General features: G+C 46.2%; 1 protein-coding gene and 1 non-coding gene across 7 annotated transcripts in view; one reads left to right on the forward strand and one right to left on the reverse strand.

Moving 5' to 3' along the window:
- The window catches only part of CLASP1 (cytoplasmic linker associated protein 1), a 263,630-nt gene that overhangs the window by 159,135 nt on the left and 76,566 nt on the right, over nucleotides 1-27,929 (reverse strand). For all 6 annotated transcript variants that reach the window (XM_029934726.1, XM_029934725.1, XM_029934723.1 and 3 more), the window contains exons 3-7: nucleotides 17,266-17,344; nucleotides 15,448-15,551; nucleotides 14,517-14,608; nucleotides 11,464-11,539; nucleotides 6,074-6,171 (exon numbers count right to left, since the gene is read on the reverse strand). In XM_029934726.1, the coding sequence (XP_029790586.1) occupies nucleotides 6,074-6,171; nucleotides 11,464-11,539; nucleotides 14,517-14,608; nucleotides 15,448-15,551; nucleotides 17,266-17,344 (449 nt within the window). The remainder of the gene's footprint in view (nucleotides 1-6,073; nucleotides 6,172-11,463; nucleotides 11,540-14,516; nucleotides 14,609-15,447; nucleotides 15,552-17,265; nucleotides 17,345-27,929) is intronic.
- LOC115288864 lies at nucleotides 17,895-18,020 on the forward strand. The gene has a single exon (XR_003907251.1). It is a non-coding gene; the product is annotated as a U4atac minor spliceosomal RNA (small nuclear RNA).

Here is a 27,929-nt window from a genome sequence, read left to right on the forward strand (position 1 = left end):
CATATTCTGTATACTGAAGAAGTTCATAGCAAAACCGTCTAGGGATTTCAGCAAGGTTGCCAAATTCAAGATCAGTATTTTAAAAATCAATTGTATTTCTATACATAAGCAATGAACCATCTGTAACTGAAATTAAGAAAAAAAAAATCTGCTTTTAATAGCATCAAAAGAATAAAATATATAGGAATAAATTTAGTGAAAGAAGTGCAAGACTTGTCTGCTGGAAACTACTAAGCAATTGTTGAACGTCAATAAAAACTTTAAGAAGTGAAAAGAAATCCCGTGGTTCATGAACTGGAAGACTTCGTGTTTTTAGGATGGCAATACTTCCCCAACTCGATGTGAATTGAGTTTCTAACAAATTTCCAGCTGCCCTTTTTCAAGAAATTTACAAGTACATCCCAAAATCCATGCGGACTTGTAAGGCACCCAGAATAACTAAAACAATCTTGACATGTACAAACCTGGATTTCAGATTTTACTATGAAGCTCAGTGAGGTCCCAACTGAACAGACACATATAGATCAATGAGATCACAAGAAGAAACCCTTACATTAATGGTCAAGTGATTTTCAACAAAGGTAAATAAAATTTCTGAAAACCACAATGAGATACCCATTACCATGGCCATTATCAAAAAATAGAATACAAAAATACAAAACAACAACCTTTGGCACTGCCGATGGGAATGCAAAATGGTACCAGAGCGCTGGAAAACAGTATGGCGGTGTCTCAAAAAATTACACCCAACAGGATACGATGCAGCAAGTCCACTTCTGAAATCTAACCAAAAGAACCGAATGCAGGGAATGTAAGAGATATCTGTACAGCCATTTACACAGCAGCATTATCCACAATACTCAAAAGGTGGAAAGAAGTGCCCACCAACAGAGGAATGCATCAAGAAAGCATGATATGAATGTGCTGTGCAACTGTAGTCAGCGATCCAAGGGAATGACTCATGCTACAGTGATTGAACTCTGAACCAGACTGTGGCAAATGGAAGAAGGCAGTCAGGGAAAAGTTACATTTTGTGTGATTGTATTTGCAAACCTCAAAACAGGAAAATCCATAGGAATAAAAAAGTAGACTACTGGTTGCCAGTCTAGGTGGAAGGAAGGCATGGCGAGTGAATGCTAATGGATACAGGGATTCTTTTCAAATGTTCTAAAACTTGATAGTAGCGATCGCTACATAACTTTCTGAATACACTACAAACAACTGAACTGTTCACTTTAAAGGGGAAATGGTAAATTGAGAAAAATATGAAAATTATGGTGTAAAACTATTTCAAGAAGACTCTTATTTATAAAACCAAAACAGAATGCTATAAAAAGGGGACGTACAATTAGAACAAAAAAGGAAAAATGTTTAAATCAAATACCCAATAACAGAATGGCTGGAAGATAAATTTGAGAAAAATCTCCTAGAAAACAGAGCAAAATTAAGACAGCAATAGGAGGAAAAGGTAAGAAAACCAGAGGACTGGTCTCAGTCTTTGCCCAGATCCAGAAGACATGAGGGTCCAGCCTGAAAGGCCCTCCAAGGGCACTGCACAGAAAATGAGTATAGTCTTGTATAACCCTCACTGTCATAAAGTTTCAGACAAACTCCTGGTGCAAAGTAGCAAAGTTCTCTACACAGGATGAAGACTCAGAATGACTTCAGAGCCCTCAGCAGAAACACTGAAAGCTGGAGCACGACAGGGCACTCGCTAGAACGTTCTGAATGAAAAAGCCTTCCAACCTGGAGTTCTAAGCCCCAGCACACTATTCATATCAAGATAGAACAAAGATCCCTCAAACTCAAAAAAGTTTTCCTTCTCCACATCTCTTCTCAGACAGCTGCTGAAGAACATGCATAACTCAAGCGAGAGGGAAAGCCAGGAAAGACGTCGTCTCCAAGAAACAGAGGCACCAGCGGCGAAGATGGAAGTGAGCCCCAGAATGATGACAGAGAGATGGCAAGACGGTAAAGGAAGAGATGCTGAAGGCAGCCAGTCCAGACTGGGGCAGTGTGTAGATGGTACTAGTACACGGTGAGCACAGAGACAACCACTCAAATGAAAGTGTGACGATTATTAACCCAGGGGAAAACAAAGGTTGTGCAGGAAAAGGGGGAAAGTGATCAGTTCACCAAGTACAGTGGGCTGTTAAGAGCATTCGTGGTGATAATATGAGCAAAACGTTGTAATCACAAGTACAACATGGCTACAGTTGGCGGACAAGGAGCTGTCAAGTGGCACGGGGCACGGTCGGGAGGAGCAGCCATTCACCCTCCATCATGCAAAGTGCAGTTCTTACAGTGATGGAAACCAGACAGGACAGTGCGTGCGTGGTATTTACAACCACAGGGACGGGGAAGTCGATACCCAGTGTTCACCTCCAGGGGGCAAATGCCAGCAGGGTAAGGGCATGTCTTTCTTCAGTGTAGCCTATAAGTCTACAGTTAACTATCTCTAAGTGCCTCGCACATAAAATAATATCTAACCACGAAGGAACATCACAGGACACATTTCTCCTCGGCTTCTGCCTTGGGTCCTCTCTGTACCGCTAAAGCTTATACGAGCAACTTGAAAATAAGTGAGTTTCAATTCTCTCCTTAGCAATACAATTGTTAGTGATGACTAATGAATGTTCCAGAATTCTTTAAGTGGAGGTAGCAAAGTAAATACACTGACAGAGCTATTCAAAACTGTTGGTGTGTGAGGTCAGTTTAACAACCGCATCGGATGACATGCTACGGCTCCATCTACGAATTAAATGACCTTCAGGTTTAAAGCAGCTACCGCCTGAGGAGTCTGGTTCCCAAACGATGGTCTCAGGAAAAACTTAACACCATCAACGCCGTGAACTAAATCTCTCCTACCAGATGACGGCGTCTGCTGGACGGTGCCATGGGGTGACGGTGACTGCGAAAGCAGGCTTGCAGCCCGCGTCTGTGAGAGTAAGCCATGGACACCGCATGACACAGCATCTTACAAAAGATGAGAAGAAAACCATCATGTCTTTACTTCCCGACCACACCACACGCATGAACTGGGAAAACAGGATGTGTATGATGGTGTAAAACGGCCCAATACCACACTGACCAAGGGTCACAGCTCAACTATGCGGAGACCTTCTCATGTGCAGAAGATGCTGTCGGCTATCCCCAAGGTTACATGGTTCAATATGATTTTAGTCACCAGACAGATAACAAGACCCGAATAACTAAATACGTGACCCAAAGGCAAAGGTCCAGCCCCCACAACGTGAAGCTGATGAAAGGCCACGGGGTCTTGCCAGCTGCGAGATGGAAAAGGAAACTGCACCTCAAAGCACATCACTTTTCTTATCGTTTAAGTCACTTAGCTGATGCTAAGGCATTTGTTTCCTCATGTATTTCGTAGATTTGGAATTAATCTATTCAAATACAACACTAACTCAACGGACAAACTCTTAAGAGTGCAGCATTTCTATTTCAGGATTATATCCAAGTTTCAGAAACTACTGCACACATCCCACAATACTTGATTAGTCCTATGGCATGTTGCTAGGCTGAAGATCTACAATGTCCACATAACAGCAAAATAGATACATATAAATATGTAACAGAAGTCTAGAACATTTACGCATTTCCATCAGCCGCATATAACAGACAATGGATTTTCTGAACAGGCAGATTCTTTATAAGAGCGGAATTTCGTTCCGTTTGCCCATATCACTGGCAAAATCAAAAGAAAGGTGGCAGCCAGGGCCTCTGACCGTCACGGTGCTAGGGAAGGGTCTTGTAATAAATAAAAGAAACATGGAGCTGTGGCTCCTCTCACCGGAATAATGCCTTCGAAGCTCCACCAGTCTGCAACTCCAGGTACTGTACTGTGTCTACCAGAGTCTTACGAAGACATCCCTGAAGGATGTGGCTCCCTTTCCCCAGGACCGCCCATTCCGTGTGGTCTACAATTTTTAGGCAGTAATTTAGGTCACATGAGAAACCGGAAACCCTCGCTCTCATTCAGAGGCCCCAGCTCTTCTGTAGCTTCCTTTCAATGTTGGGGAAAAAAAAAAAAAAAGGAGGGTGGTAGTGGAAAAACCCAATACTGGGAGTCTGTACAGAAAGGTTCTAGCCCTGGCTCTGACTGGCATTAAATGCCCCTAGAACCTTATCTAAAGTGCGCTCTGTGTTGGGGTGCCCAAGACCATGCCCAGAGTTAATGACCAGCTAGAAAAACTCAGGACTCGGCACACAGTCATGCTCAGAGCTATCACTACCATACTTAAGGACACTCTGAGAAACCACAACGGGAGAGGGTACATGGGCTGAGGTCTGAAGGAAACCAGGCACAAGTTTCCTAGAGCCCCTCCCAGTGGGGTGGAGTCACAGAAGATGTGCTTAACGCCCCAGCAGCGAGATGTGACAACGCGAGTGCCCTGCTGTCTCCCGGTCTCAGCCGGGGCTGGTCTCACAGACACCCCCCGCGTAGCACTTACCAAAATGCCAGAGCCCCAGAAGGAAAGCGGGTGTTCGGCGGACCACCCACTGCTGGGGCACACAGACCCACCCTTGCCCACTCTCTGGGAATGGTGGAAGCTGCCCAAACCGTAGCTGCCAGCCCAGAGCCAGCCTTGCGAGGAGGCCTCCCCAAGGACAGGAGCCTCCTCTGCACCTTCACGTCTCTAAATCTTGGTGTTCACATATTACCCCCCGGACCTAGGAGCAGCCTTCAGATGTGAAGTGCAAACCTACCGGGTGAGGTGGTGTGCTCGTGGCCTAGGGCCACCGTGAGTTACACAGCCTGCTGAAGCCATCCCTGGAGGGCCAGGAAGGGCATCCGTGCTCATGGCCTATCTCCCCACAGTGATGCTGACCTCACCAGTAGGAAGCCCTCCCCCTCCAGCCCTAGCCCTGCCCTGCCTGCTCGCCTGGGCCCTCCAATTTTCCCTGGGACACTGTGCAGTGCTTTCTTCTTTGAGTTCGTCTTTCTCCTAAGTGTTCCTCCATAGACCAAAGACCAGAAAGCTGAGCCTCATAAAACACAGGAACAAAAAAAAGTCCATTCTCACAGACTACGAGTTATAAAACAGTTTTATCCCCGTCTGGTTTTCTGACATGCAGCTCTCGGGTGCCGTGGTGAGGAAGCCTGGGGTCAGGCAGGACTCACAACCACACACAGCACGGCCACGCCTGACTGCTCATGGAACCCCTACTTCAGCGAACGAGCCACTTCTGCCACATCCAATCAGGGGGCACCAAGACAGAGGACGCCTGAGTCCCATTCCAAATTTGGATTCCCCAAACTCTGTAACCTCTTGTGAAACAGGGTAGGAAAAATCAAAAGGGGAGTCAGAAGATGGCGCTTCTATGTACTCTTCCCAGTCACTTCATGTCTCTGGGCCTCTGGTGTGGCCAGGGATGCGGTGACAAGCTCGGAGAAGCCGCCCACAAGCCCAGGCCAGCCTCCCAGGACTCATGCATTACTCCCCTGATGGAAGGGTGGCACAAAACATTTAAGGTTTCTCCAGCATAGCTACGAGGATGGATATCCAGCAGTTCATTATTATTTCTAATTCTGACTACAACAGAAACACCTGTGCACTCAAGTTGTCGTGGATCTGATGAGACATGAATCCCCTTGCATTGGCCTCTATGTACTGAGACTAACAGAAAACTACCGTTTCAAAGATGTTTTCCAGAATTCCTACGTCTCTATTTCTATCCGGACTTATTTTGGAAAGGCTTCATTAATTTGAACAAACTTATTTTAAGCACCTACTATACTAGGTGCTTTGTGCATATAAGATATAGAACCACAGGAACCACAAGAGTGGCTACTACTCAATTTTAAATATGCTTATAAAATCAACACGTGGCACGAGACGTGCCTGGTGTCTGGGGGACGGTCCTCCTTTTGAAGAAGTAGAATGTGAGGGGCCATGACATAGGATCTGGACAAGATCTCCCACCACCAATCCTCCAATTATACATTCTTTACATAAAATTACCACAACAAATTAAGCAGTGAAACTAAGATGTTAACTGAAAAAAGAACAGGGGAGGAAGAGCAGAAGAAAGGAAAAAAGTCTGAACTCACCGGGACTGTGGTAATCCTTTCTTACTGAGATCTGCCCTCACACGTTCTCCTACATGTCTGTAAATTTCCACTAAGCTGTTTATTGCTGCGTCTCGAACCTAGATGTAAAAGAAGAGATCTTACAGCTGTTCCGTGTCAACCCACGTGGCAGGCCACACACCACCCCGAGGGTGTCACCAGTCCACCAAGGTGACTGGGACACAATCCCTCATAGACGTTTGACTGGACAAAGCCACGTCTGACAGGCTGACATTGTTGGCACAATTCCAGTGAGTAAATTCAGGTCCCACCCCGGTAGACGTGATAACGTCCACATCCCTTAGTTCTTTCAATTCTTTCAGATGATGTCAGGAAACCAGCATTGTCGGATCGTCTTCCCCACACAGAAAACACTACAAACAAATGAATTATCCTAGAAACAAAACACCATGTGAAAAATGTTCTAGATTTAACTCAATAAAACAAATACTTAGTAAGCAACAGAAAATGGGTAGTAAAGGCTACACAGAGCCCTGATTTAAGAAGCTAATAGTCCTAAAAGGAAATGGGCGAGGGGAGGAGAGTCCATAAATTTACATTTAATACAGAGCAGAATGCAGTAAGCATTGTACAGGAGTATAAAGAGCTCATACAGTTTGAGGAAGGGAGAAAGCACACAGATGGTACCCAGAAACATTTCCCAGAAGAGGAAGGAGCCACTTAAAATGTGCTGAGGGGAGGACAGCATTTTACCAGGCAAAGATGGGACAAGACAGGTTCCACACAAGGTACAGCCTGTGTGCAAAGGTACCGGGCATGTGCCTCAGGAAAAGCAGGTGAGCAGCCGGCCACACACAAACATGAACTCAGAAAGCAGCAGTAAACAAGGCTTAAAAAAACAAAACAGATTTAAAACAAACAGAAACAGGGAAATCCGAATATGGACTGCACGTCAAATTGACCATCGTATCCATGTTGAATTAACAGGCAGTTACAGGACAAAATACCCTTGCTACTGAGAGATAGACACGGAGGTATCTCAGTGTCAAACTGTGATATGTGTAAGATACTTTCAAATGGCTCAGAAACAAGGGAGTGCATTTCTGCCTATGGGTGTGTATACACACACAGGGAGAGGGAAACCTAACGTTAATGGGTAAATACAGTGTTAATACTCACCCTGCAATTTCTCTATAGATTCACAACTTTGCAAATAAACACATGGGGAAAATGTTTAGTATGCTGTGCCCCGGAACCAAGGCCAGCCTATGAGGGTGGGGAGGAGGGGAGATGTGTCCTTACTTCAGTAGGCTCAACAATGCCCCCTTACTGGGGCGCCACATGATCTTGGATTTGGTCTCAAGCAATGCAATCAAAATAACAGAGAAAAGACAGAGGAAGGAAGGAGGGACACAAACAATAATTTACAATTCTCAATCCTGCGGGTGACTCCCGAACAGTTGCAGGACAGGTAACTTCACTGAGAATTTTCCCCTTTATGGAGGAGAAGGGCAAACCTCATGGACTCAATGTCTGTGTTCCACTCCCCCCCCCCGCCCCCCGCCATAAGCTGAAGCCCTAACCCTCAGTGTGACTGCATTTAGAGACAGAACCCATACAAGAAGGTAATTAAGGTTAAGTGATGTCCTAAGAGTAGGGCCCTGGGACAACAGGATTGGTGTCTTTGTAAGACACCCACGGCTGGCTCCATTCTCCACCTGTGTACAAAGAGGTCAGGTGAGCACAGGAAGCGGCCTGCAAACCGGGAAGAGACCCCTCAACAGAACCAGACCACACCAGGACCCTGGCCTCAAACTACCAGCCTTCAGAACTGTGAGAAATAAATCTGTGTTCAGGCCGCCGGGTCTATGGTATTTTGTTATGGCAGCCCAAGCCGACTAAAACAGATGATCAGTTGATCTGGGAAAAGAAATACCTTCTGATGTCAGGCACCAGTTTTATACAGAGACACGTATAGATCACACAAGTCGTTAATGCCACCGCGTCTTGAAGGTCAGCGGTCAGCACATCACCTGGCTCACTTTCTAATGATACCACTGTTCTCAGCCTATCACCTAAGGGGCAAGCATGATCTTGTCCTACTTAGAGTCTGGAACACCAACAGAGTTAGTGGAAAAATTACCAGCCTTAGAGCCAAAGAAGATCTGAGTACCCACTTGGCCATTTAGGAGCTGCGTCATCCTGCGTATAATACATAGGCTAATTTAGTCTCCATTTTATCCTCTGTGAGCTGAAGGCTGCTTTGAGGGCCAGAAGAAGTAAAAATTCACTCATCAAGTATGCGAGTGACTCCTAGATGCAGTGAAAGTACCTGCATGGCCCAGGCAGGGAGCAGGATAAATGAGTGGGGCAGCGTGGGTGTATGATGACCAATGGCACTGGCAGGGGCCCCGCTGGCAGTGGGAGAGGGGACTATGGAGGGTCAGGCACACAGGCTGCCGTCACCCAGCCTTGAGGGAATGCAGGGGCAGCTGTGCCCCACCTTCTCATCTTTCAAGGGAAGTCAGAAATACAACAAATGTAAAAACACCAAATTCCTAGGGGTGCCTGGGTGGCTCAGACCGTGAAGCACCTGACTCTGGCTCAGGCGGTGATCTCTCGGTCTGTGAGTTCAGGCCCCGTGTGGGGCTCTGTGCTAACAGCGTAGAGCCTGCTTTTGATCCTGTCTTCCTCTCTCTCTCTGCCTCTTCCCCAGTCATGTGTGCACACTCTCCCCCTCTCTCAAAAATAAACATTTAAGAAAAAACCCACCCAAACTCCAAAGGTAAAGCTAAAACGTTGTGCAGACACGCATGTGCCAGTCTGTTGGGCTGCAATTACGTTGTGCGTATACAACACTCAACACAACGGCTGGTGGAAGTGGTGCTGTCCACGTGTTCTAAACCAACATCCTAAGCCTCTGAAGCCATCATAGGCCCACAAAGCTACAGGGTCAGACAGCACTTGAGGGTCTAAAGCATCCTCGGTGCAAGAAATACAGGGGAACACACTTCCTCCGGGACTACAAAACACCATACTCCGCAGGAGAAGGGTGGGTCTGTAACGGCAACCCGCTCGGGATGAAGGCAAACGCAGTGCTCACTTCTACACACAAGCATAAGGTCCCATCCTGCTGCTGCTCACCCTCAGGCTCACCATAAAAAAGGAACCCCAATATTTGAGGCCACTGGGTCTCCAAGAGCTGCACGTATTAAAGGCTACCGGGCAGGCCCAAGCGGAAAGCTTTCTAGAACCGGAGGTCTTCAGATCTATGACCTCCCTCTCAGGACCACTGCTGACCGGGACACAGAGGAGGCTGGCCACTGCCGGGGCCCCTAGCACAGAAGACTGATGCACTGGTGGAAGCCAGGGCGAGAACACAGTCACGCGCCAGGAGGAGGACTGATGGGGCGCGGCAGCGGCAGAGAAGTGGGTGGTGCCATTTCCCGGCAGGAAGGTTCTGGGCGATGCGGACCAAGCGCGTCTGTGGCTGCAGGCATACATGTGCGGATAAATACTCTGAAGGCAGACATGGCTGATGATCACCGTCTGCGTGTGGTCTGAGAACTCTGGTCTGTCTGTCTGACACAGACTGTCAGGTTTGCTTGCTGAGCACCAACGTCATTCTGCCCCAGTGCCCCGTGGCCCGGGGTCCCACTGCACACGCTCACATCACCCGTGAGGCCAGCGGCAGTGTGAGAACAAGGAGCTTTGGCTAGCCAGGCTGGTGACAACATGCGACAGCAGCAAAGGCTTAACAGTGTGACGTCAATGAAAGATTTTTCTCCCCATGGGAAGCAAAAATGGAAAGAAGACCAAAAAGGCAGAAAAGGCAAAATAACCCATTTTGTAACTTATGAGGTTTTTTTTTTAATTTCTTTTTCATGTTTGTTTATTTTTGAAGGAGAGACAGAGTGTGAGCTGTCAGCACAGAGCTGGGCACGGGACTCAAACCTGTAAATCACAAGATCATGACCTGAGCCGAAACTGGACGTTCAAACAACTGAGCCACCCAGGTGCCCCTATAACTTAGAATTTTTTTTAAGTTTCTTTTCAAATTAATTTTGAAACAGAAGGCATGATTCAGTAAATTAAAAGGTCCCAAAATCCCAGGGGCGCCTGGGTGGCTTAGTCTGTTAAGCAACCAACTCTTGATTTCGGCTAAGGTCACCATCTTGTGGCCCCTTATTTTAATTCCCCAATTGAACTCAGTGCTGATTGTGTGGAGCCTGCTTGGGATTCTCTCTCTCTCTGCCCCTGTCTCTCTGCCCCTCCCCTGCTCATGTGCTTTCTCTTTCTCTCTCTCTCAAAACAAGTAAATATTAAAAAAAAAAAAAAAAAAAACCTAAAAATCCCACTTCCAGTGTCATATACTTTCAATGAAGGCTCGATAGAGGAGGGAGTGGCAAGAGGAAAGCAGGTGGGGGGGGCGGGGGGAAGGTCAGCACACATGCCCAGAGGAGGGCCAGGCACTGAGCGGAAGCAGCCAGCGGAGTGAGGGCATGGAGGCGAGGAAAGGCAAGGATGGAAGAAGGAAGGCCAAGAGCGCCAGGGGCCCGGAGCGAGGGTAGGTGCAGGGCAAGCTGGCACAACCCATCTGGGGGCACGTTAGCAGTCCTCAGTCACAGCTTAAAACGAGAGGCCTGCTTACGGCGTGTACATCTTTGGTGAACTACTGTTGTGACTTTTGGCCCCTTTATCTACTGAGGTGTTTCTCTGGTGAGTTTGTACACGCTAACTAACGTGATGAAAAGGACTCTCGGCAATAAACAGAACCGACTGGTGGGACACCTGGCACTTCTGAAACCCAGGTTTGGAAAGTTCTGGAACCTGCCTGGTAACCACCCAGATCGCCAGCTCTTCTCCTTCCCTCACACTAAGGAGAGTGCTCTGGTGTTTGGCTTTTGAATTTATGTAAGATTTACATAAAGCACCACCCAGAGTTCGCTGGGGTTGGCATTTGCAGTTACATACACCGCCCACACAAAATACAGGAAGCTTCCAGCCCCTCAGGGCACACTGCTCAGGGCCTTTCCAATCAACCCCCCCCCCGCCCCCACAAGGGTCAATCCCTATGTGACTTCAATCCACACTGATGATGCTCCCCCAAGCCCACCCCCTGTGGCTGGAGAGTAAGTGAGGACAGCCGCATATCTGGGGGACTGGCGTGGACGACGTGGCCTCACAGGGTATAGAGAGGCCTCAGCGTGAGGAGAACAGGGCAGAGTGGCCCCACATTCACCAACGATCCCTTATGAATGCTGATTAACAGGAACGATAATCAGAGAATAACAAGCACGACTCAAGTCCCACCCGCCTCTCAGGTACACACAGAACACCCAAATGCGTCCAAACCCAAATGCATCCAAACAGTCTGTGACCAATATCCTTCTTTCTCAAAATCTACTCACCTGGCTGTTTGGATCTCCAAGTAAGTTACATATATGCGGCACAATCTTGCTTAGTGTCAGAGTGTGTGCTCCAGAGCTGAAAACAAAAGGAGTGTTTTACTGCAGGTGAGAACAAAGAGAAGAAACATTCTGCCCCCACCTCCTCAGGGCCCTATCCCCCCCTCGCACCTAGGCTCGCCCTCCTTCCCATCTCCCCATCTCCCGCCCACCTGGTTCAGAAACCAGCATGCCACACAGACCTCCTCTGCCCCGGGTTCAAAGCCAGTCAGGCTGCCCCTGAGCGGCCTGCTCCCTGGCACGCAGGGCTCTCTCCCACAGCGCTGCCTGCCACACGCACGCTGCCCTGCACTATTTTCGGCCATGTACCTCAGACCTTCCCAACTCCACGTTCTCACCGCAGCGACAAGCCCCCTGAGAGGCTCATGTAACCCCCCAGCCGCGCAGGCTGCCGGCCGCCGGGTGGGAAGACGCGGTGGCCGAGGAAGGACCCAGTGGCACTGCCCTGTTGGGACAGCACTGAAGGCCCTGCCCGCTTTTCACCATCACAGACACGCCCCTACAACTCTCCGGTAATCTGTGTCTTCCTTAGGGCACATTGTCCGAAGTAAAACTACTGTGATCAAAACTGAGAAACTCTCTTGTAAAAACTCCAGATACATTTGGGCACACTTAATGGTACTGCTAACTGTACGGAGGGGAAAATGTTACGAGGGGACATAAATGTTACCCCAGATTTGTTTTGAAAATAATGTAACTCTACAGGCAGGACTAAAACGCACCACAAGGTATTACAGTGATGGTGTGCAGGTGGTAGAAATATGTCGAATCAGTACTTTCTTCCTGATATACGTTTTCAGACATATACAATATCACTTTTATAATCAGAAAGGGTGACTTGCAACTTTCCTGTTTTAAAAAATTTTGCCTCTCCTACAAATAAGCATGTGAAAAAATATTCCACATCAACAGTCATTAGGAAAGTACAAACTAGGGGCGCCTGGGTGGCTCAGTTGGTTGAGCGTCTGGCTTCAGCTCAGGTCATGATCTCACAGTTCGTGAGTTCGAGCCCCGCGTCAGGCTCTGTGCTGATACCTAGCTCAGAGCCTGGAGCCTGTTTCAAATTCTGTATCTCCCTCTCTCTCTGACCCTCCCCTGCTCACACGGCCTCTCTCTGTCTCTCAAAAGTAAATAAAAAATATTAAAAAAAAAAAAACTAAAAAAACTAGGGGTGCCTGGGTGGCTCCGTCGGTTGGGCGTCTGACTTCGGCTCAGGTCTTGATCTCACGATTCAAGCGTTCCAGCTGTGCATCAGGCTCTGTGCTGACAGCTAGGAGCCTGAGGCCTGCTTCATATTACACGTCTCACTCTCTCTCTCTCTGTTCCTCCCCCACTCTCACTCTGTCTCATTCTCTCTCTCTCAAAAATATATAAAAGATTAAAACAAATAAATTAAAATTTAAAAACTTTAAAAAGTTTGGCAGTTTCTTTAAAATTAACTCCCCTATGACCCAGCAATAGCACTGCTAGGGATTTACCCAAAGGATACAGAAATGCTGATGCATAGGAGCACATGTACCTCCCAATGTTCATAGCGGCACTTTCTACAATAGCCAAATCATGGAAAGAGCCTAAATGTCCATCAACTAATGAATGGATCAAGAAGATGTGGTGTGTGTATGTGTGTATATATATATATATATATATATACACACACACACAATGGAGTACTATATGGCAATGAGGAAGAATGAAATCTGGCCACTTGTAGCAAAGTGGATGGACCTTGAGGGTGTCATGCTAAGTGAAGTAAGTCAGGCAGAGAAGGACAGATACCATATGTTTGCACTCATGGGTCTAACAGTAGAAACCTAACAGAGGACCATAGTGAGGGGAAGAGGGAAAGAGAGTTGGAGAGAGAGAGAGGGACGCAAACCATGAGAGACTATTGAATACTGAGAACGAACCGAGTGCTGATGGGGGAGGGGGTGGGGGAAGGGGTGACGGTCATGGAGTGGAGGCACTTGTGGGGAGAAGCACTGGGTGTTACATGGAAACCAATTTGACAATAAACTATTATTTAATAAAAAAATTAAACCTACCCGATGACCCAGCAATGGCCCGCTTAGGTACCGACCCTAGAGAAAGGAAAACTTATCCTGATGGCAGGACGTGCACGTACACGGCTCTACTTGTACTAGCCAGGAAGTAGAAACTATTCAAACAGCCTTCAACACATGAATGGTGACCCAAGTGGACACGTCTGCACCGTGGAATTCTACACGGCAGTAGAAAGAAACAAACTATTGTTTGGGCAGCACCCTATATGCAACCTCAAAGGAATCGAGTTCAGTGAAAAAAGTCAGTCTCAAAGGGTCACATTCTCATTCTGTAGGATTCCATTTATGTAACATTCTTGAAATGACACCATCGTAGAGATGGCAAACAGGTCGGTGGTTGCCGGGGGTGGCCAGCGTGAGGGAGCCTGGGGTACTGTGCAGGTCTGGGCCCCGCTGGTGGGATGATTCCCCAGAGAGACGCGAGACAGAGCGGGGCAGATCTGCACACAACATGCCTGTGTGCGACCAGAGGCGTGTGGATGAGCCCTACACAGCGTCCACGTTGACTTCCAAGTGCCGGCGCTGGGCCACAGACATGCAAGATGTTAGTAACACGAGGGAAGATGGGAAGGGGTCTGCACAACTTCCCAGAATGCTTCTCTGCCACTTCCTGAAATCTACAATTATCTCAAAACACAAAGTTAAAAATGCTGGGGCGCCTGCGTGGCTCAGTCAGTTAAGCGTCTGACTCTTGGTGTCAGCTCAGGTCACGGTCTTGTGGTCACTGAGTTCAAGCTCAGTGCTGATAGTGCAGAGCCTGTGTGGGATCCTCTCTCTCCATCTCTAGTCCCTCCTCCCTCTCTCTCTGTCTTCTCTCTCACCTTCTCTCTCTCTACTTCTCTTCCTCTCTTTCTCTTAAAATAAATAAATAAACTTTAAAAAGAAATACATAAAGATGCTTGGCCAGGGAAACCCTTAGGCCCCGCTCAGACTTACGCATTGAGTGTGGCCACAAGGCAGAGGCACGTGCCTTCCCGAGTTCGGAAATTCTTGTGCTTGAAGCCCCCCAGCATCCGGTCCCACACATACTGTAGGCAACAAAGGACAGGAGAGGAGAGGAGGAGTCTTCATTTACTACAGGACCAACAGAAGAGGACCTCTCAGAGGTGCTGAGTCAGCCCAGCCTCGACTGACCCATTTCTTCCTCTCCAGAGCACATGGAAAAAGTGATTTATATTTGTATTTCAACATAAAGTTTTTCCAAACACATCCCTTTATATAATTGCATGTGATTATCCCAAAAGCCCTGAAAGAAAAGGGTAACTGTCCCCATTTAGTGGGTGAGGAAATTAAGGCCAAGAGAGGTTTGGGTGACGTGCAAAACGATCACATACTCCTAACCACTCTCCCGGTCCGAACAGCTGTCCCCGCTGCATCTGCAAGCCATGCATCTGCTCAACTTCTAACACATTCTGGGCTCTACCTTCCCTGGATGGCTTTTTTGATCCCTCCGCCACCCCACCCCACCCTCCCCTCTGAACATTACATAGCTGGAGCCTGGGAGGCAGAGCTGTGCTCCCTGTCCATCTGCCCCCACAGCCCAGGGAGGAATGAGGGCTCCAGCCACGGCTCCTGACCCTCCAGACACCACAACTAACTCTTTTCAGAGGAAATGAGTCAGTTACACACATGAGCTCAAGAACCTAATGGATTCAACCAAGCAAGCACTTGATACTCATGTTAAGTCTATGAATTTATTCAAAATACACCCTTTGCTACTTATTACTTATTTAAACATCCTGGGGAAGGGGGCGGGCAGCTTAAATGCTGTGGTATTTTTCATGTGAAACACAGCAGTTTTAAAAGAAATTCTCTTGAAATGGAGTCACCAGTGATGGGTGACCAGACGCAGCACCCCCCATCCTACCTGGGGATTAGCAGCTTGATCCATGATCTTCAGCAGCAGAGTCTGGTCTTGCTCTCGCACAGAGTCTTTAGCATCTCCCAGTCTGTCTATTAAACTTGGCAGCACTGAAAATCAAAATGCAAATTCATGAAATGAAGGTCTGGGGGGGGGGGGGGGTCCTGCAGTCACCATCCGGGTATTTCAATTCCTGGGAAGACAGAATGCTGGCCTGCATGACGTGCACCCATCTAAAACCACCAGTCTGCACAGTTCTTTTCTGCCCACTGAAACCCATGGGAACCAGTCTGAGAATCTGCAAAGTCCTTTGCACGGACATACTCGTCTCCCTTAGCCCGCCCTCCTCCAGCCAGCTCCTAGAACGTTTTTAAGCTGGTGAAATATTAAAATGGATGTCGGTGGAAAACTCTGGAAGGAAGTTGTCAACATAAAAGGAAATGTAGGTAAAAGAGGGGGTCCAGCATATTCACGGGCGGTGGGGGGAGCGGGGGGTAGAAGGAGCAGGCACTTAAAACTCCATCTCTCTTGCATCTAAACTGTGAATTTTACATAATATCCATTATATCCATTATATAATATGTGTATTAGAGGGAGTCAGGCTCCCTGCCCATCCTCTACACACCCAGGCGTGGGCTGCCTGCTAGTGCTCCAGGAGCACTGACCTTCCAGAAGTCAGCTTACTTTGCTTCTAAGAGTTTGTAAACCTTTCTTTCACAAGAGATATCCCTGAATAATTCAGCTAATTTAGGAGGAAAATGGAATGCTATGAAAATATGAAATGTCTAAAAGTAAGGGAGGTTTGGGGGTGCCTAGGTGACTCAGTGAAGTGTCTGACTCAGTGAAGTGTCTGACTTTGGCTCAGGTCATGATCTGATAGTTGGTAGGTTGGAGTCCCATATCAGGCTCTGTGCTGACAGCTCAGAGCCTGGAGCCTGCAACAGGTTCTATCTCTCTCTCTCTGCCCCTCCTCTGCTCGAGCTCTGTTTCTCTCTCTCAAAAATAAACATTAAAAAAAAAAAAACCCACACACTCTTTAAAAAAAAAGTAATAAATAAATACATAAATAAATAAAAAGGAGGTTTTTTTACAGATGGACAGTTAGGGCCAGACTGGGAAAGAGATCTTGACCTTATCTGAAAGAGCACACTGACCAGGAAGTTACCAAAAAAAGAACAAATACACATGCAGCAACTGAAGGGAGAAGTTGTATAAGGAAATGTTTGTAAACAGAGCCCATTGGTGCTTCTACTGTCATGAAATCCCATAGGTCAGGAGTTGAGATAGAAATGACTGTGTCATCTCTAAAACGAAACCTGTGCTTATTTTTTTTTATTTCATTTTGCTGACATGTGGTTTTCCCTCCAAAATAAATGGTGGCCATTTCACATACACTTGTAACATTTCCCATCAAAGTGAAACACTAACACCAAGGATAATGACCCTTATTAAAGAAAGAAAAGAATGGGCAGTAATACTGTATATTAAAACGCGAACACAGAAGAAGCAGCAGAAAGGAAGGATGGTAAAACCAGAAAGAGTGAGCCTGCCAGCAGGCTCGGTGGTAAGGCCAGCGGTTCCAGAGTGAGCTAGGGAGGGAAGCGGGAGCCATGGCGCCTCGCCAGCAGGAGGAGACTGAAGGAGCGACGGGAGAAATGCAGGGAGAGGGGGTGGGAGGCGGGCAGGCTAGGACAGTGGGAGGTGGGGGCGCCAGCTCTGAGGGTTGGATACAGCTAAGTGGAGGCGCTGCAGAGACAGGGAGGGAAGGCCGGCGGCTGGACCGCGGGGGATGCGGGGCCCGCCCCACACCTACCCACAGCTCACCTGTGCCAATCTGCGCCTTGAACCGATCCTGCAGCCGGGTGACCAGCGCAGACAGGATGTCCATGCCGAGAAGAACCACCTGCAAGGCAAAACAGCGCGAACCCGTTAGCTGCCGGCCTCGGGGCCTGCGCTCTCGCCCACCAGCTCCCGGGACGTCCCCCCATTCCAGGCTCAAATGCCGTCCGTGAGCCCGGGGAGCGCATGTCGACGGCAGGATAAACTGGTTATCAAGAGGGCTGCTCTGGTACGCCAAGCGCTGTTCACAGCTTAAACACAGAACAGTCGGTCACATGAAACGGAATAAAACGCCACGGCGGGGCCACAGGCAGGGCGCCCGCTGACAAGCGTGGAAGCCGGAACCGCTGCCCCGCCCCCTACAACCCCGCCCCGAGGAGTGCGTATGCAAATTACCCGCATCCGGCGCGCGGCCTTCTGGGTAAAACTAAGCGGCCTCGTCGCGACCTTCAGAAGCCTTAGGAAACAAGGAGTTGGTGGTTTGCTTCGGAAGCTGTGCTCGGTATATAGGTACACTAGCTACCAGGCTGCGAGTCCAGGAGTTGAGAATTAGTCACCCCAACCCTACCCGGTATTGGTGTTTCTTGCTAGCAGCGCACGCACCACTTGCACCAACCATCCTTTTCTTGGGGTTGCGCTACTGTCCAATGAACGCGTAGTGAGGGCAGTACTGCTAACGCCTAAACAACACATTCGCATCAACTAAGGCTCTGCTTTATTTTGGTGCAATTTTTGGAAAAAAGAAAATCCTCTTTTCCACGACTTACGAGTTCAAAAATAGTCTACTTTAAATATTAAAAATTTGACGTAATATGCCACTTGGCCTATAAGGGGCGCTCAAAGCTTATAGCATCAGTTATTCTTGTATTCCTGGAGTTCTTTGTTACTAGCTACCACATAGTTTACTTAGCATAACACTCAATTACTTTACAGACCCACCGATTTTATGGGCTTTAAATACTCCCCAAACTCAAACTTTGTTTCACAAGTCCACTTTGGCGCTTCAACACATGATCGAAAGTGCTAATTCTACCTCTCATTAGGAAGCAGTCTTGCTTTGTGCCTTATGATTAAACTGAATAAGTACGTGTCTTACAGACCAAGTAATACTGAGACAAAGATACTAACCCTAACGTCAGGCAATAGAATTAGGACTCCCGAATTTCCATCTGTCTGCCCTTACACACAGCAGTTGATAAAAGCAAAGACTGCAGGCTCTTATTCAGCTTGGAATCCACTGCTTCAAAACCACCTAGTATTATCAGGACATAAACTGTCAACTACATAAACTCTCCTATGAAAGAGGCTGACACATTGAAGATATTAAAGGAAATAATTCTCAATTTTTATACAAATAGGTTTTTTAAAAAAAATATGTAATGGTATATAAAACATTTTAAAATGGTGTCTTAACTTAGCTAAAGAGGATTAGGTATCACACTCTGGCTTCCTTCCGAAGAGCAGAGTACATCATCTCAACCAGATGATCAGGGTCAGTAACAGTAGTCACAAATCATGTTGACATATAGATGTTGGCAACGGTGTGATTAAAATGACACTTTACATCCTCAAACCCCATAAGCCCAATTTATTTAATCATGAGGAAAACCTCAAATTCCCATAGAGAATGGACATCCTGCAAAATGCGTGACCAGGACTGGCAAAGTCATCTAAAACATAAAAGTCCAAGAAATTGTCCTAACCTAGAGGAGTCTGGAGACACAGACAACTAACTGTAGTGCAGGATCCTGGGCAGGATCCTGGAACAAAGGACAGTAGGAAAAAAAGAATGAGGAACTCTGAATAAACTCTGGACTTGAGTTAATACGAATGCATCAATATTGCTTTATTAATTGTAACAACTATACCATACTAATGTTAATATAACAGAAAGACTAAGTGGGGGGTACACTGGAAATCTCTGAACCATCCTGTAATTTTCCTCTAAGTCCAAAACTGTCCCAAAGAGCAGCCCATCAATGAAATGAAATTGGCTTTTCCCTGATGAAATCCTGAGTACTGTTGATTCACTTGTTGGAGGTGGGAGGATTATTCATTACAGAAATAGTTAACAATGCTGCCTCTGAGTTCTCACCACATCCCTTCATCACTCATTCAATTCAGTTTTGAATGAATTCAAAATTCTGTCAGATATCACAGCACTTATCATCAGTCAAGCTACCTGTGGAATTTGAGGGAACACAGACTTTAATCCTTTCCAGGATGGAGGTTTACTTGGTAGGTTTGACCAGATCATGCCTAGCTACATCATACAAAGTAAACTTCAAAAAGTCTAGCCCAGACAGACTGGGAAGTCCAGAGACTCCCCAGGAAGCGTCTCATGGCACATGCAGCTAAGGCCCAGGGAAACAGGACAGGAGAGGACAGAACACAGTCGCTGGCAACCTCACAGCAGAACCGACAACTGGACTTGGGAAGGAAGCAGAGGGGTTCCTATATAGTTGTCTAGCTCACCCTGAGTCACAGCCCCAGTGGGCAAGAAAGGGAATCGCCACCCGCAAACATTTATCTTCACAGCACAGGCCTTGCTCCTGTTTCTGTTTCTTTACCAAAATAGGGGCCACATGAATAAAGTCATTGCCTAGAAGACCACAGTTAGTAGCTGGGAAGCCTCTCTGTGCCTGTTTCCTACCTGTAAAACAGGACGACAGTAACAGCTACCTCATAGGTCGCTCTGTGTGTCAAGCGCTTGAAATGGTGCTCGGTGCATGGTGAGGGCTAGACCGCACACACACGCTATTACGGCCGGCTCACTGTCATTGCCATTACAAAGTAGGCATGCAGAGAGAGGGAAGGCTGCCAGGATTGGGTCTAAGGGCTTAAACCGAGGACAGGGCTGAGAAGTTGCAGAGAAGGTGGCTCCTAAGGGGCTTCAGGCGTGTCTGGAAGACGATGGGACAGCCACTGGAGAGCTGTAATGCTAAAGAAGAGGTGGGGGTGGGGGGGGGGGGGACGGGAACAGGGCACGGTGACCAGCATGGGGAAGGCGGCCTGGGAGAGACAGGGCAGAGACAGAAAGGAGGTCGGGCTCCTATCCAGAACCAAATACCTTTAGTTTTCACTAAACCATTAATTCTGCATTACTTCAAGCACCTCCTTCAATATTCCATTTAATTTTCTGAGTTTATGCTTGATATCACTACTAAACTCCTTACATGTAAGGAATACTATGCCTTGTATTTTGCCAAAATTTCCATAATATTTATATAGCACAGTGGTGGATGCTCAATAAACCCCTACTTTACAAAAAGCAAAAACAAAAAACAAGCGACTTTACTAACTAGTAATGAATTAGCTGAACAGATGAGAACAGAAGAGTTCTCAAGGTCCAACAATTCCTTTATCCTACAACTTTAAAAACATGCTTTAAAAAGCAGGTAATTGCTAAGTAACTCAGATTCACCCTCACGCTGGAAACAAAATTGCCAGCTAAATTATAAAAGAACATCTGGTTGGAAACATCAAGAACTAAGAAAGCAAAGAAAAGTTACCAGGTCATGAAACAAGTAAACTAAAATCCAGAGGGATGAGCCCAAAGCAAATGCTCCGCTTCTGCCCTCGGGTCATGTAAACCCTGGGAAGGGGCAGCCAACACCCCGAGAGTTACTCTCAATACCCATCTGGGTCCAGGAGAACAAAGACTGGATTCCACAGTCTCCAAAGGTTGGTGGCTTGGACAGCCCCCTACAACGTGAGTTAGAAATTCAAATGGCTATACCTTAGGAGAGTGAGCTGAAAGTAAAACAGCCTTCAGATGGACCACAGATTAGCTTCCCAAGAAGCTGGGTGGCCCCAAAAATATATCAATCCTTGACAGCAAATGGAAATGATCTTGGCTTAGTGGTACCCTAAAGCCCCAGGCAGATGAAAACACAAAGCACTTCTGGATGGAGAGAGCATCATCCTAATCTAGTCCTCAACTTACTTCTTTTGGAAATGTTTGTTTATTTGGGGCAGAGAGAGTGCAGGCGGGGAGGGGCAGAGAGAATGGGAGACAGAGAATCCCAAGTAGGCTCCACACTATCAGCTCAGACCCTGACTCAGGGCTCAAATTCATGAACCGTGAGATCATGACATGAGGCAAAATCAAGAGTCAAATGCTTAACCAACTGAGCCACCAAGGCACCCCCTCAATTTACTTCTTTAAATAATTTTCAAATACAACGTCCAAAATACAACCAAAGATAACCAGGCACACATAATATCTATAAATGAAATTTAGCAGAAACACAGACACACATGAACTGCGCACATGAAAACAACTAGATACTAAAATAATAATTCTGGGGCAACTGGCTAGCTCAGTCACCAGAGCGTGTGATTCTTGATCTCGGAGTCATGAGTTTAAGCCCCAAGCTGGATGTAAAGATTCCTTAAAATAAAATAATAATAATAATAGTAATAGTAATTCTTACTATATGTAAGAAGATAAAACACATGATTAAAATTGGAGGAGAGAAATTACAAATTTTAAAGAGTGACATCAACTTTTAAAAGCACCAAATAAATACAATATCCAAAACTCAGTACTCAATGGATGGGTTTAAAAGCACACTGAACACTAAGTCTGCAGAAAAATCCACAATGAAAAGGCAAAAGAATGAAATATTTTTAAAAAATAGGTAAGAGACAACAAATAGAAAGAAACGAACTAACATGAACTAACATTCAAATGAAGTTCAAAATGGAAGGTTAGCCACAGCAAGTCAAAAGCAGTAGCTGACACCCATTTGGAGCTGCTGTAACAGCGAGGAGGGAGGAGGGAGGGGGAGAGGGTGCCTGGGTGGCTCAATCATTTAGGCATCTGACTATCTCACATCAGGTTGTGAACTCCAGGTTTGAGTTCAAGCCCCACACTGGGCTCTGTGTTGGGCCTAAAACCTGTGAGGGAGGGAGGAAGGAAGGAGGAAAGGAGGGAAGGAGGCAAGGAGGGAAGGAAGGAAGGAAGGAAGGAAGGAAGGAAGGAAGGAAGGAAGGAAGGAAGGAAGGAAAGAGAGAGAGAGAGAGAAAGAGAAAGAGAGAGAGAGAGAGAGAAAGAGCAGCATTATTCAAAATAGCCAAAGGTGGACAGAGCCAAATTTTGACCCAAGTGTCAAATTAAGCACACTTCATGATGAAATACTGAAAATATTTTTTAAAAAATGGAAGTATAAAACTCATAAAGAAGCAAAACTGCCGTTATTAATGGAAAATATAACTATAGGTAAAAACCTAGAAGATCTACAGGTATATTATAAAATTACAAAGTTAGTTAAGCAAAACTGAATAATCCAAAGTCAATATATAAAAGAATCAACTACATTCCCATTTACAACAAGCCAAAAAGGAATTTTCTTAAGTTTCCATATTTAATTGCATAAAACTAAACACCTAGGAATAAATCTAGCCAAAATAAATTATCTACCCAAAAAGCTATGAAACAATTCAAAATAATAACAGAACTAAAATAAATGGAAAGATAAACTATAGGTTGGAATGAACATTCAGTACTGTGAAATTCTTTCTTCCTCAGTTGATCCACAATTCAGTAAAATTTCACTCAAAATCCCGACTGTGTATTTTTTTTTAAGAAGTTCACTAGTTGACTCCAAAACCTATGTGGAAATGTAAATAGCAAGACAAGAGGTGATAAAACGTGCTCCCACCAGGTATCACGATTTATTATAAAATGGCAATAATTAAGGCAATGTGCTATCAGGTCAAGCAGAGACAACTATATTAAAAGAACAGAATAAAGAAACAGACTCACACATACATGGGCACTTAACTTATTAGAAAGTGGGCACTACAGAGCAGTGAGAATAGGACTGCTCTTTTAAATCAATGCCCCAGAGTCAACTAAATATATGGAATAAGAAAGAAACAGACTCCTACCTCACACCATACACAAAAATGAATTCCTGGTAATAGATATAAGTGTGGAAAGGAAAAACCGTAAGGCTTTTAGAAATTAACATAAGAAAATAGCAGGGCACAAAAAACACAAACCCTAAAGAAAAAGACTGATGAATTGGATCACATTAAAATTAAGAACTTTGGCATATCAAACAGTGTAAGAAGGTGAAAGGCAAGTCACACTGAAAGACATTTATAACACAAATAAGCAACCACAGGCCTGATTCTAGAATATACTGTACATATACAGATCTTCTACAAACCAAGCAATAGGTAACCCAGATCAAATGGGCAAAATAGCTGAACAGACACTTCATAAACGACAGCAATGGTCAGAAGTATATGAAAAGTTGTTCGGCCTCCGTTAATCATCAGAGAAATGGAAAGTAAAATTATAAAGAGACACTGATAAGAGCATTTGACCGCAAAGAGACACTGATACATGGTCCCCAGGAGGGCTAAAATTCAAGACTGGCAATACCAAGTGTGACAAGAACACGCGAACTCTCATACATGCTGGCTGGATTGTAAATTGGTACAAGCAACACTTCAGAAGACATCTCTGGGAGCACCTGGCGGCTCAGTCAGTTAAGCTTCTGACTCTTGATTTCGGCTGGGGTCATGATCTCACAGTCATGGTACTGAGCTCTGCATCAGACTCCACTCTGAGTGGAGCCTGCTTGGGATTCTCTCTCCCTCTTTCTCTGCCCCTCGCCACTCACACACATACACGTGCAATCTCTCTCTCTCAAAATAAATAAATAAACATTAAAAAAAGAAAGCACCCTACAAAATTTGCAACAATTCCACCGCTAGGAATATGCCCAAGAGAAATACCTGCACATATATAACAGATGAGATATACAAAACTTCTCAAAGCAGCACCATTTACAATAGCCTAAAACTATAAATCCACGTGTCCATCTAGTGTAGAACATACAGGTGTAGTTTCACACCAAAGAACACAATGAACAACACAAATAAACGAATCACAACTACACTCAACAGTACAGATAAATCTTGTAATATTGATTAAAAAGAGGGAGAGAGAGGGGAGAGGGGAGGGGAGAGAAGAGGAGAGGAGGGGAGAGGAGAGGAGGGGAGGGGAGAGGAGAGGACCATGAAAGTAAGGAGAGCAGTTACTCTGGGAAATGCCGGCAGCGCTCTTACCTCTGCTTCAGAGTGGTGAGGAACAGCTGTCAGCTTTATTGCAACTGTGTCTTTGTGTTTTGTGCACTTTCTATGTATCTTTTTAAGTTTAAAAACTGGAAAAGTGGCGGTGCTCCTTAGACTCTTTGACCTGGGAGTCTGTGACTGCTCTCTACCTTACTTTCCAAACCACCAGTGAAAAAAGCACCAAAATAGAAATAGCACAGTTTTTGTCCTAGAACGTGACATCTGCTCATTGATCAAAGAATGAAATACTAAATTATTTTCCCCTCAAAAGAATCCATAAGGGACAAGCTAGGTAGGAAGACCCTTGCATTCCTTAAGCTTCAGGAGACTGGACTGGCTTAGGTAAATATAGCATTTTGCACTCATGTTGTACTTTATTGTTTTTAAGGCACTTTTGGGTGAGTCTGAATAATCTCACAGTAACCTGATATGCAGACATACTCTCCTGAATTTGCAACTGAGGAAAATAAAGACCAAAGAGGTCAAAAGACTTACCCGAAGTCACGAAGTTTGGACAGTGACCCAACTGAAAACAAACCCACGCCTCCAGACTCCGTCAGGACCACCTTCAGATTTAAGAGCAAAATCCCCACATCCCAAACCCCACGGTTATCATTTCTCATCTCTCTGAGCTAGCTTATGTTCGACACAGCACTTCTCTACCAGTGACACCAGATCACCCCTCGGGTGAGCCCTCGCTCTCACCGTCTCTGCTGCCCTGACTGCGCCCACGACAAGACAAGCACGGCACTCTGTCACACCAATCGGGGACTGAGGACCCGCTCTCCACCCCTCCTGGCCTGCGGGGCTGCCCCGTCTCCAGGCTTCACACGCTTTCTCGGTAAGATCACCACAGTAATACCTTAAAGAATATACCTGAGGGTGAAGACTTTGAAGAAAATGCCTGGAATACTCAGTAAGTGCCTGCTCCCTTCTTTATGAGAGCACCATGTTAAAAAAAAAATGAACCAAGTAGAGTTTATTAGGGGGAAAGAGGACCAGAAGTCTGAAGAAGAAAGGAAGGCTGCCCCAAATCTCGTCACTCAGTAAGAACCCTATTAACACTTTGATGACTGTCCCCACAGGGCATCTCTGTATGAGCACGTGTGCATGGGAACGTTACATGAACAGGTGACAGTTAGTTTTTCACTCAATATGCCATGGAAGTCTTCCCAATGAACAGATAAGGGTCTATACCCTCATTTTCGGTGGCTACCTGATACCCTATTGTATCCAAGTATCCTAATTACTGATCCAATCTTCCGAACCAATGCCAATGCCAGCACTCAGGGTTGGTTAGAATTATTCGTTACTTCAAACACTACTGTGATGGGTGCTCGACTCCACACGTGTTATCTCCTTAGGACAAATTCTGGAAAGGACACACTGCTGGGTCAAAGAGAACACACACGGCATGCTAGGCGAGCTCTATTTTTAACATCACGCACTAGCTGCCCTGTGGGGCTACGGGCTGCTGATGCCTACAAATCTGTTGGTTTTTTTAAAACACTCCACACTGTAACCTTATTAAATAAGGAGGAAATTAATTAGCCCTCTACGCTGCACTCACTTTTAATTCCAAGAATAACAGCACAACACAAATACCAAAAAAGAGTGTGATAAAGTCAGTGACTTTTGTGTACTGGCATATAGAGTGGGAGAATTATTCACCCAAACTAGTTGTCCTTCAAAGTAGTCACCAGACTCTTCCCAGGGATAATGCCATTGGGTGTTCCTCTGAAATGGCCCCCAGAGACAGCTTATGTGCCCTAAGTCTGTTAAAGTGTCAGTAATGAATAGATTGAGTCTCGCCAAGTTCTCCGCTTGTTACCTGTCGTTGCCCATATATAAGGGTTTTATAGTTAGAAAGCAACTTCAGGCCTTCACGTCACCAAACCACTTGGTTTTACACGTGAGCAGCAACAGGTCAAATGAAGCTAGGAGGCAAGGTCGGAGTACAGAGAGAGGCAGCTGGTAACCGTCACAGATCTGAACTAGTCTACTGCCACCTTCAGGGGACACAAGAACATTCTGTGTCCATGCTGTCCGATTGGCACCCGCTAGCCACGTGTGCCTAGTGAGCAACTGAAATAGGAGTGTGAATGAGAAATAGAACTTTACATTTTACTTACAACATGAAGTTACCTAACTTTAAATAGCCGCAGAAGGCTCACGGCTACGGTGCTGGGCAGCACTCTGCGCAGTGGCCACCCACACGAGCAGGTAAAAACCCGGGCCAGCGTGCAGAGGGGTCGGGGCCCACCTCATAAGCTCTGCTCACGTGACACCACGTAAGAAGTTGTAGAGGGGCCGGGGCCCACCTCGTAAGCTCTGCTCACGTGACACCACGTAAGAAGTAAGGTCACTGTGACCAGATCTCCAGATTCAAAAGCTTTTTCTTTTTAATGTTTATTTATTTTGAGAGAGAGAGAGAGACCATGTGTGTACACCATATCTCCAGATCTCACATGCTTGCCACTCACTGAATGAATCTTAAGGATCTGAGGAACCCAAAGAAAACACGTTGTGGCTCAAACCCAGCCAAAGAGCCCTAAACCTGCATGCAACTTCTCTCTTCCAGATTACTTCTCATAAATGGGAGACCGGGCACCAAAACATTCATGGTTGTCTAAGGGATTAAACAAAGATCCCAGCTTCCCGCCTGGGCCACCCCAGCCAGCCAGCAAGCTCACAGCCGTGGACCCTGACCCGACTCTCCGTGGGTCTCCCTGGCTAGCCCAGTCCAGGACGTCTTCCAGCCTCCCGAGTCCACCCAGCCCAAGACCTGTATGTGCATCTCTCCAAAATGAGCCCTAAATACTCAAAGCAGGACAGTTCCTCATGCGGCCTTTCACATTCCCACCTGCTTCCTGAAAGGGGGTGGAGGGAAGCACGGGGAGGGGGCAATCAACCCCAATCAATCGCTACCTTGCATATATTCCCTTCATAGTATTACTTACTCCTCACAGCAACACCTTGAGCCAAATACCACACCTATAAATACCCCTACTTTACAGATAAGGAAGCAGCAACTGGGCAAAGTCACTGAGCTATTAAGTGGTTCAAATAATATCCATTAACCAATCAGCCTTACAAAAGGGCAAGCCAAGAACACTGAGGCTGTGATGACAAAATTGGTTACTCTCGTGTGTGTGCTTACCCCAGAGAACCGTCTGCCCACTGGTTGCCCTTCGGAATGGGCCTTACTCCTAACAGCCAAAAAGTGGTCATCGTCCAAATACCCATCCACTGGTGAGCGCATCAACAAAATGTGGTATACCCATACAAGTGAGTACCCTCCAACAATAAAGAGGAATGAAGCAGGATACATGCTGTAATACAGATGAAGCCTGGAAACAGGATGCCAAGAAAAAGTCAGACACAAAACACTATATATTGTACAAATCTATTTATACGAAATGTCCAGAAAAGGCAAAAGTACAGGGACAGGAAAAAAATGATGGCTTACAGCAGGGGGGGGGGGGGGGGGGGGGGGGGGGGGGGGGGGGGGGGGGGGGGGGGGGGGGGGGGGGGGGGGGGGGGGGGGGGGGGGGGGG

This window comes from Suricata suricatta, chromosome 3 (genome assembly GCF_006229205.1).
Source record: "Suricata suricatta isolate VVHF042 chromosome 3, meerkat_22Aug2017_6uvM2_HiC, whole genome shotgun sequence".
Taxonomy (NCBI): domain Eukaryota; kingdom Metazoa; phylum Chordata; class Mammalia; order Carnivora; family Herpestidae; genus Suricata; species Suricata suricatta.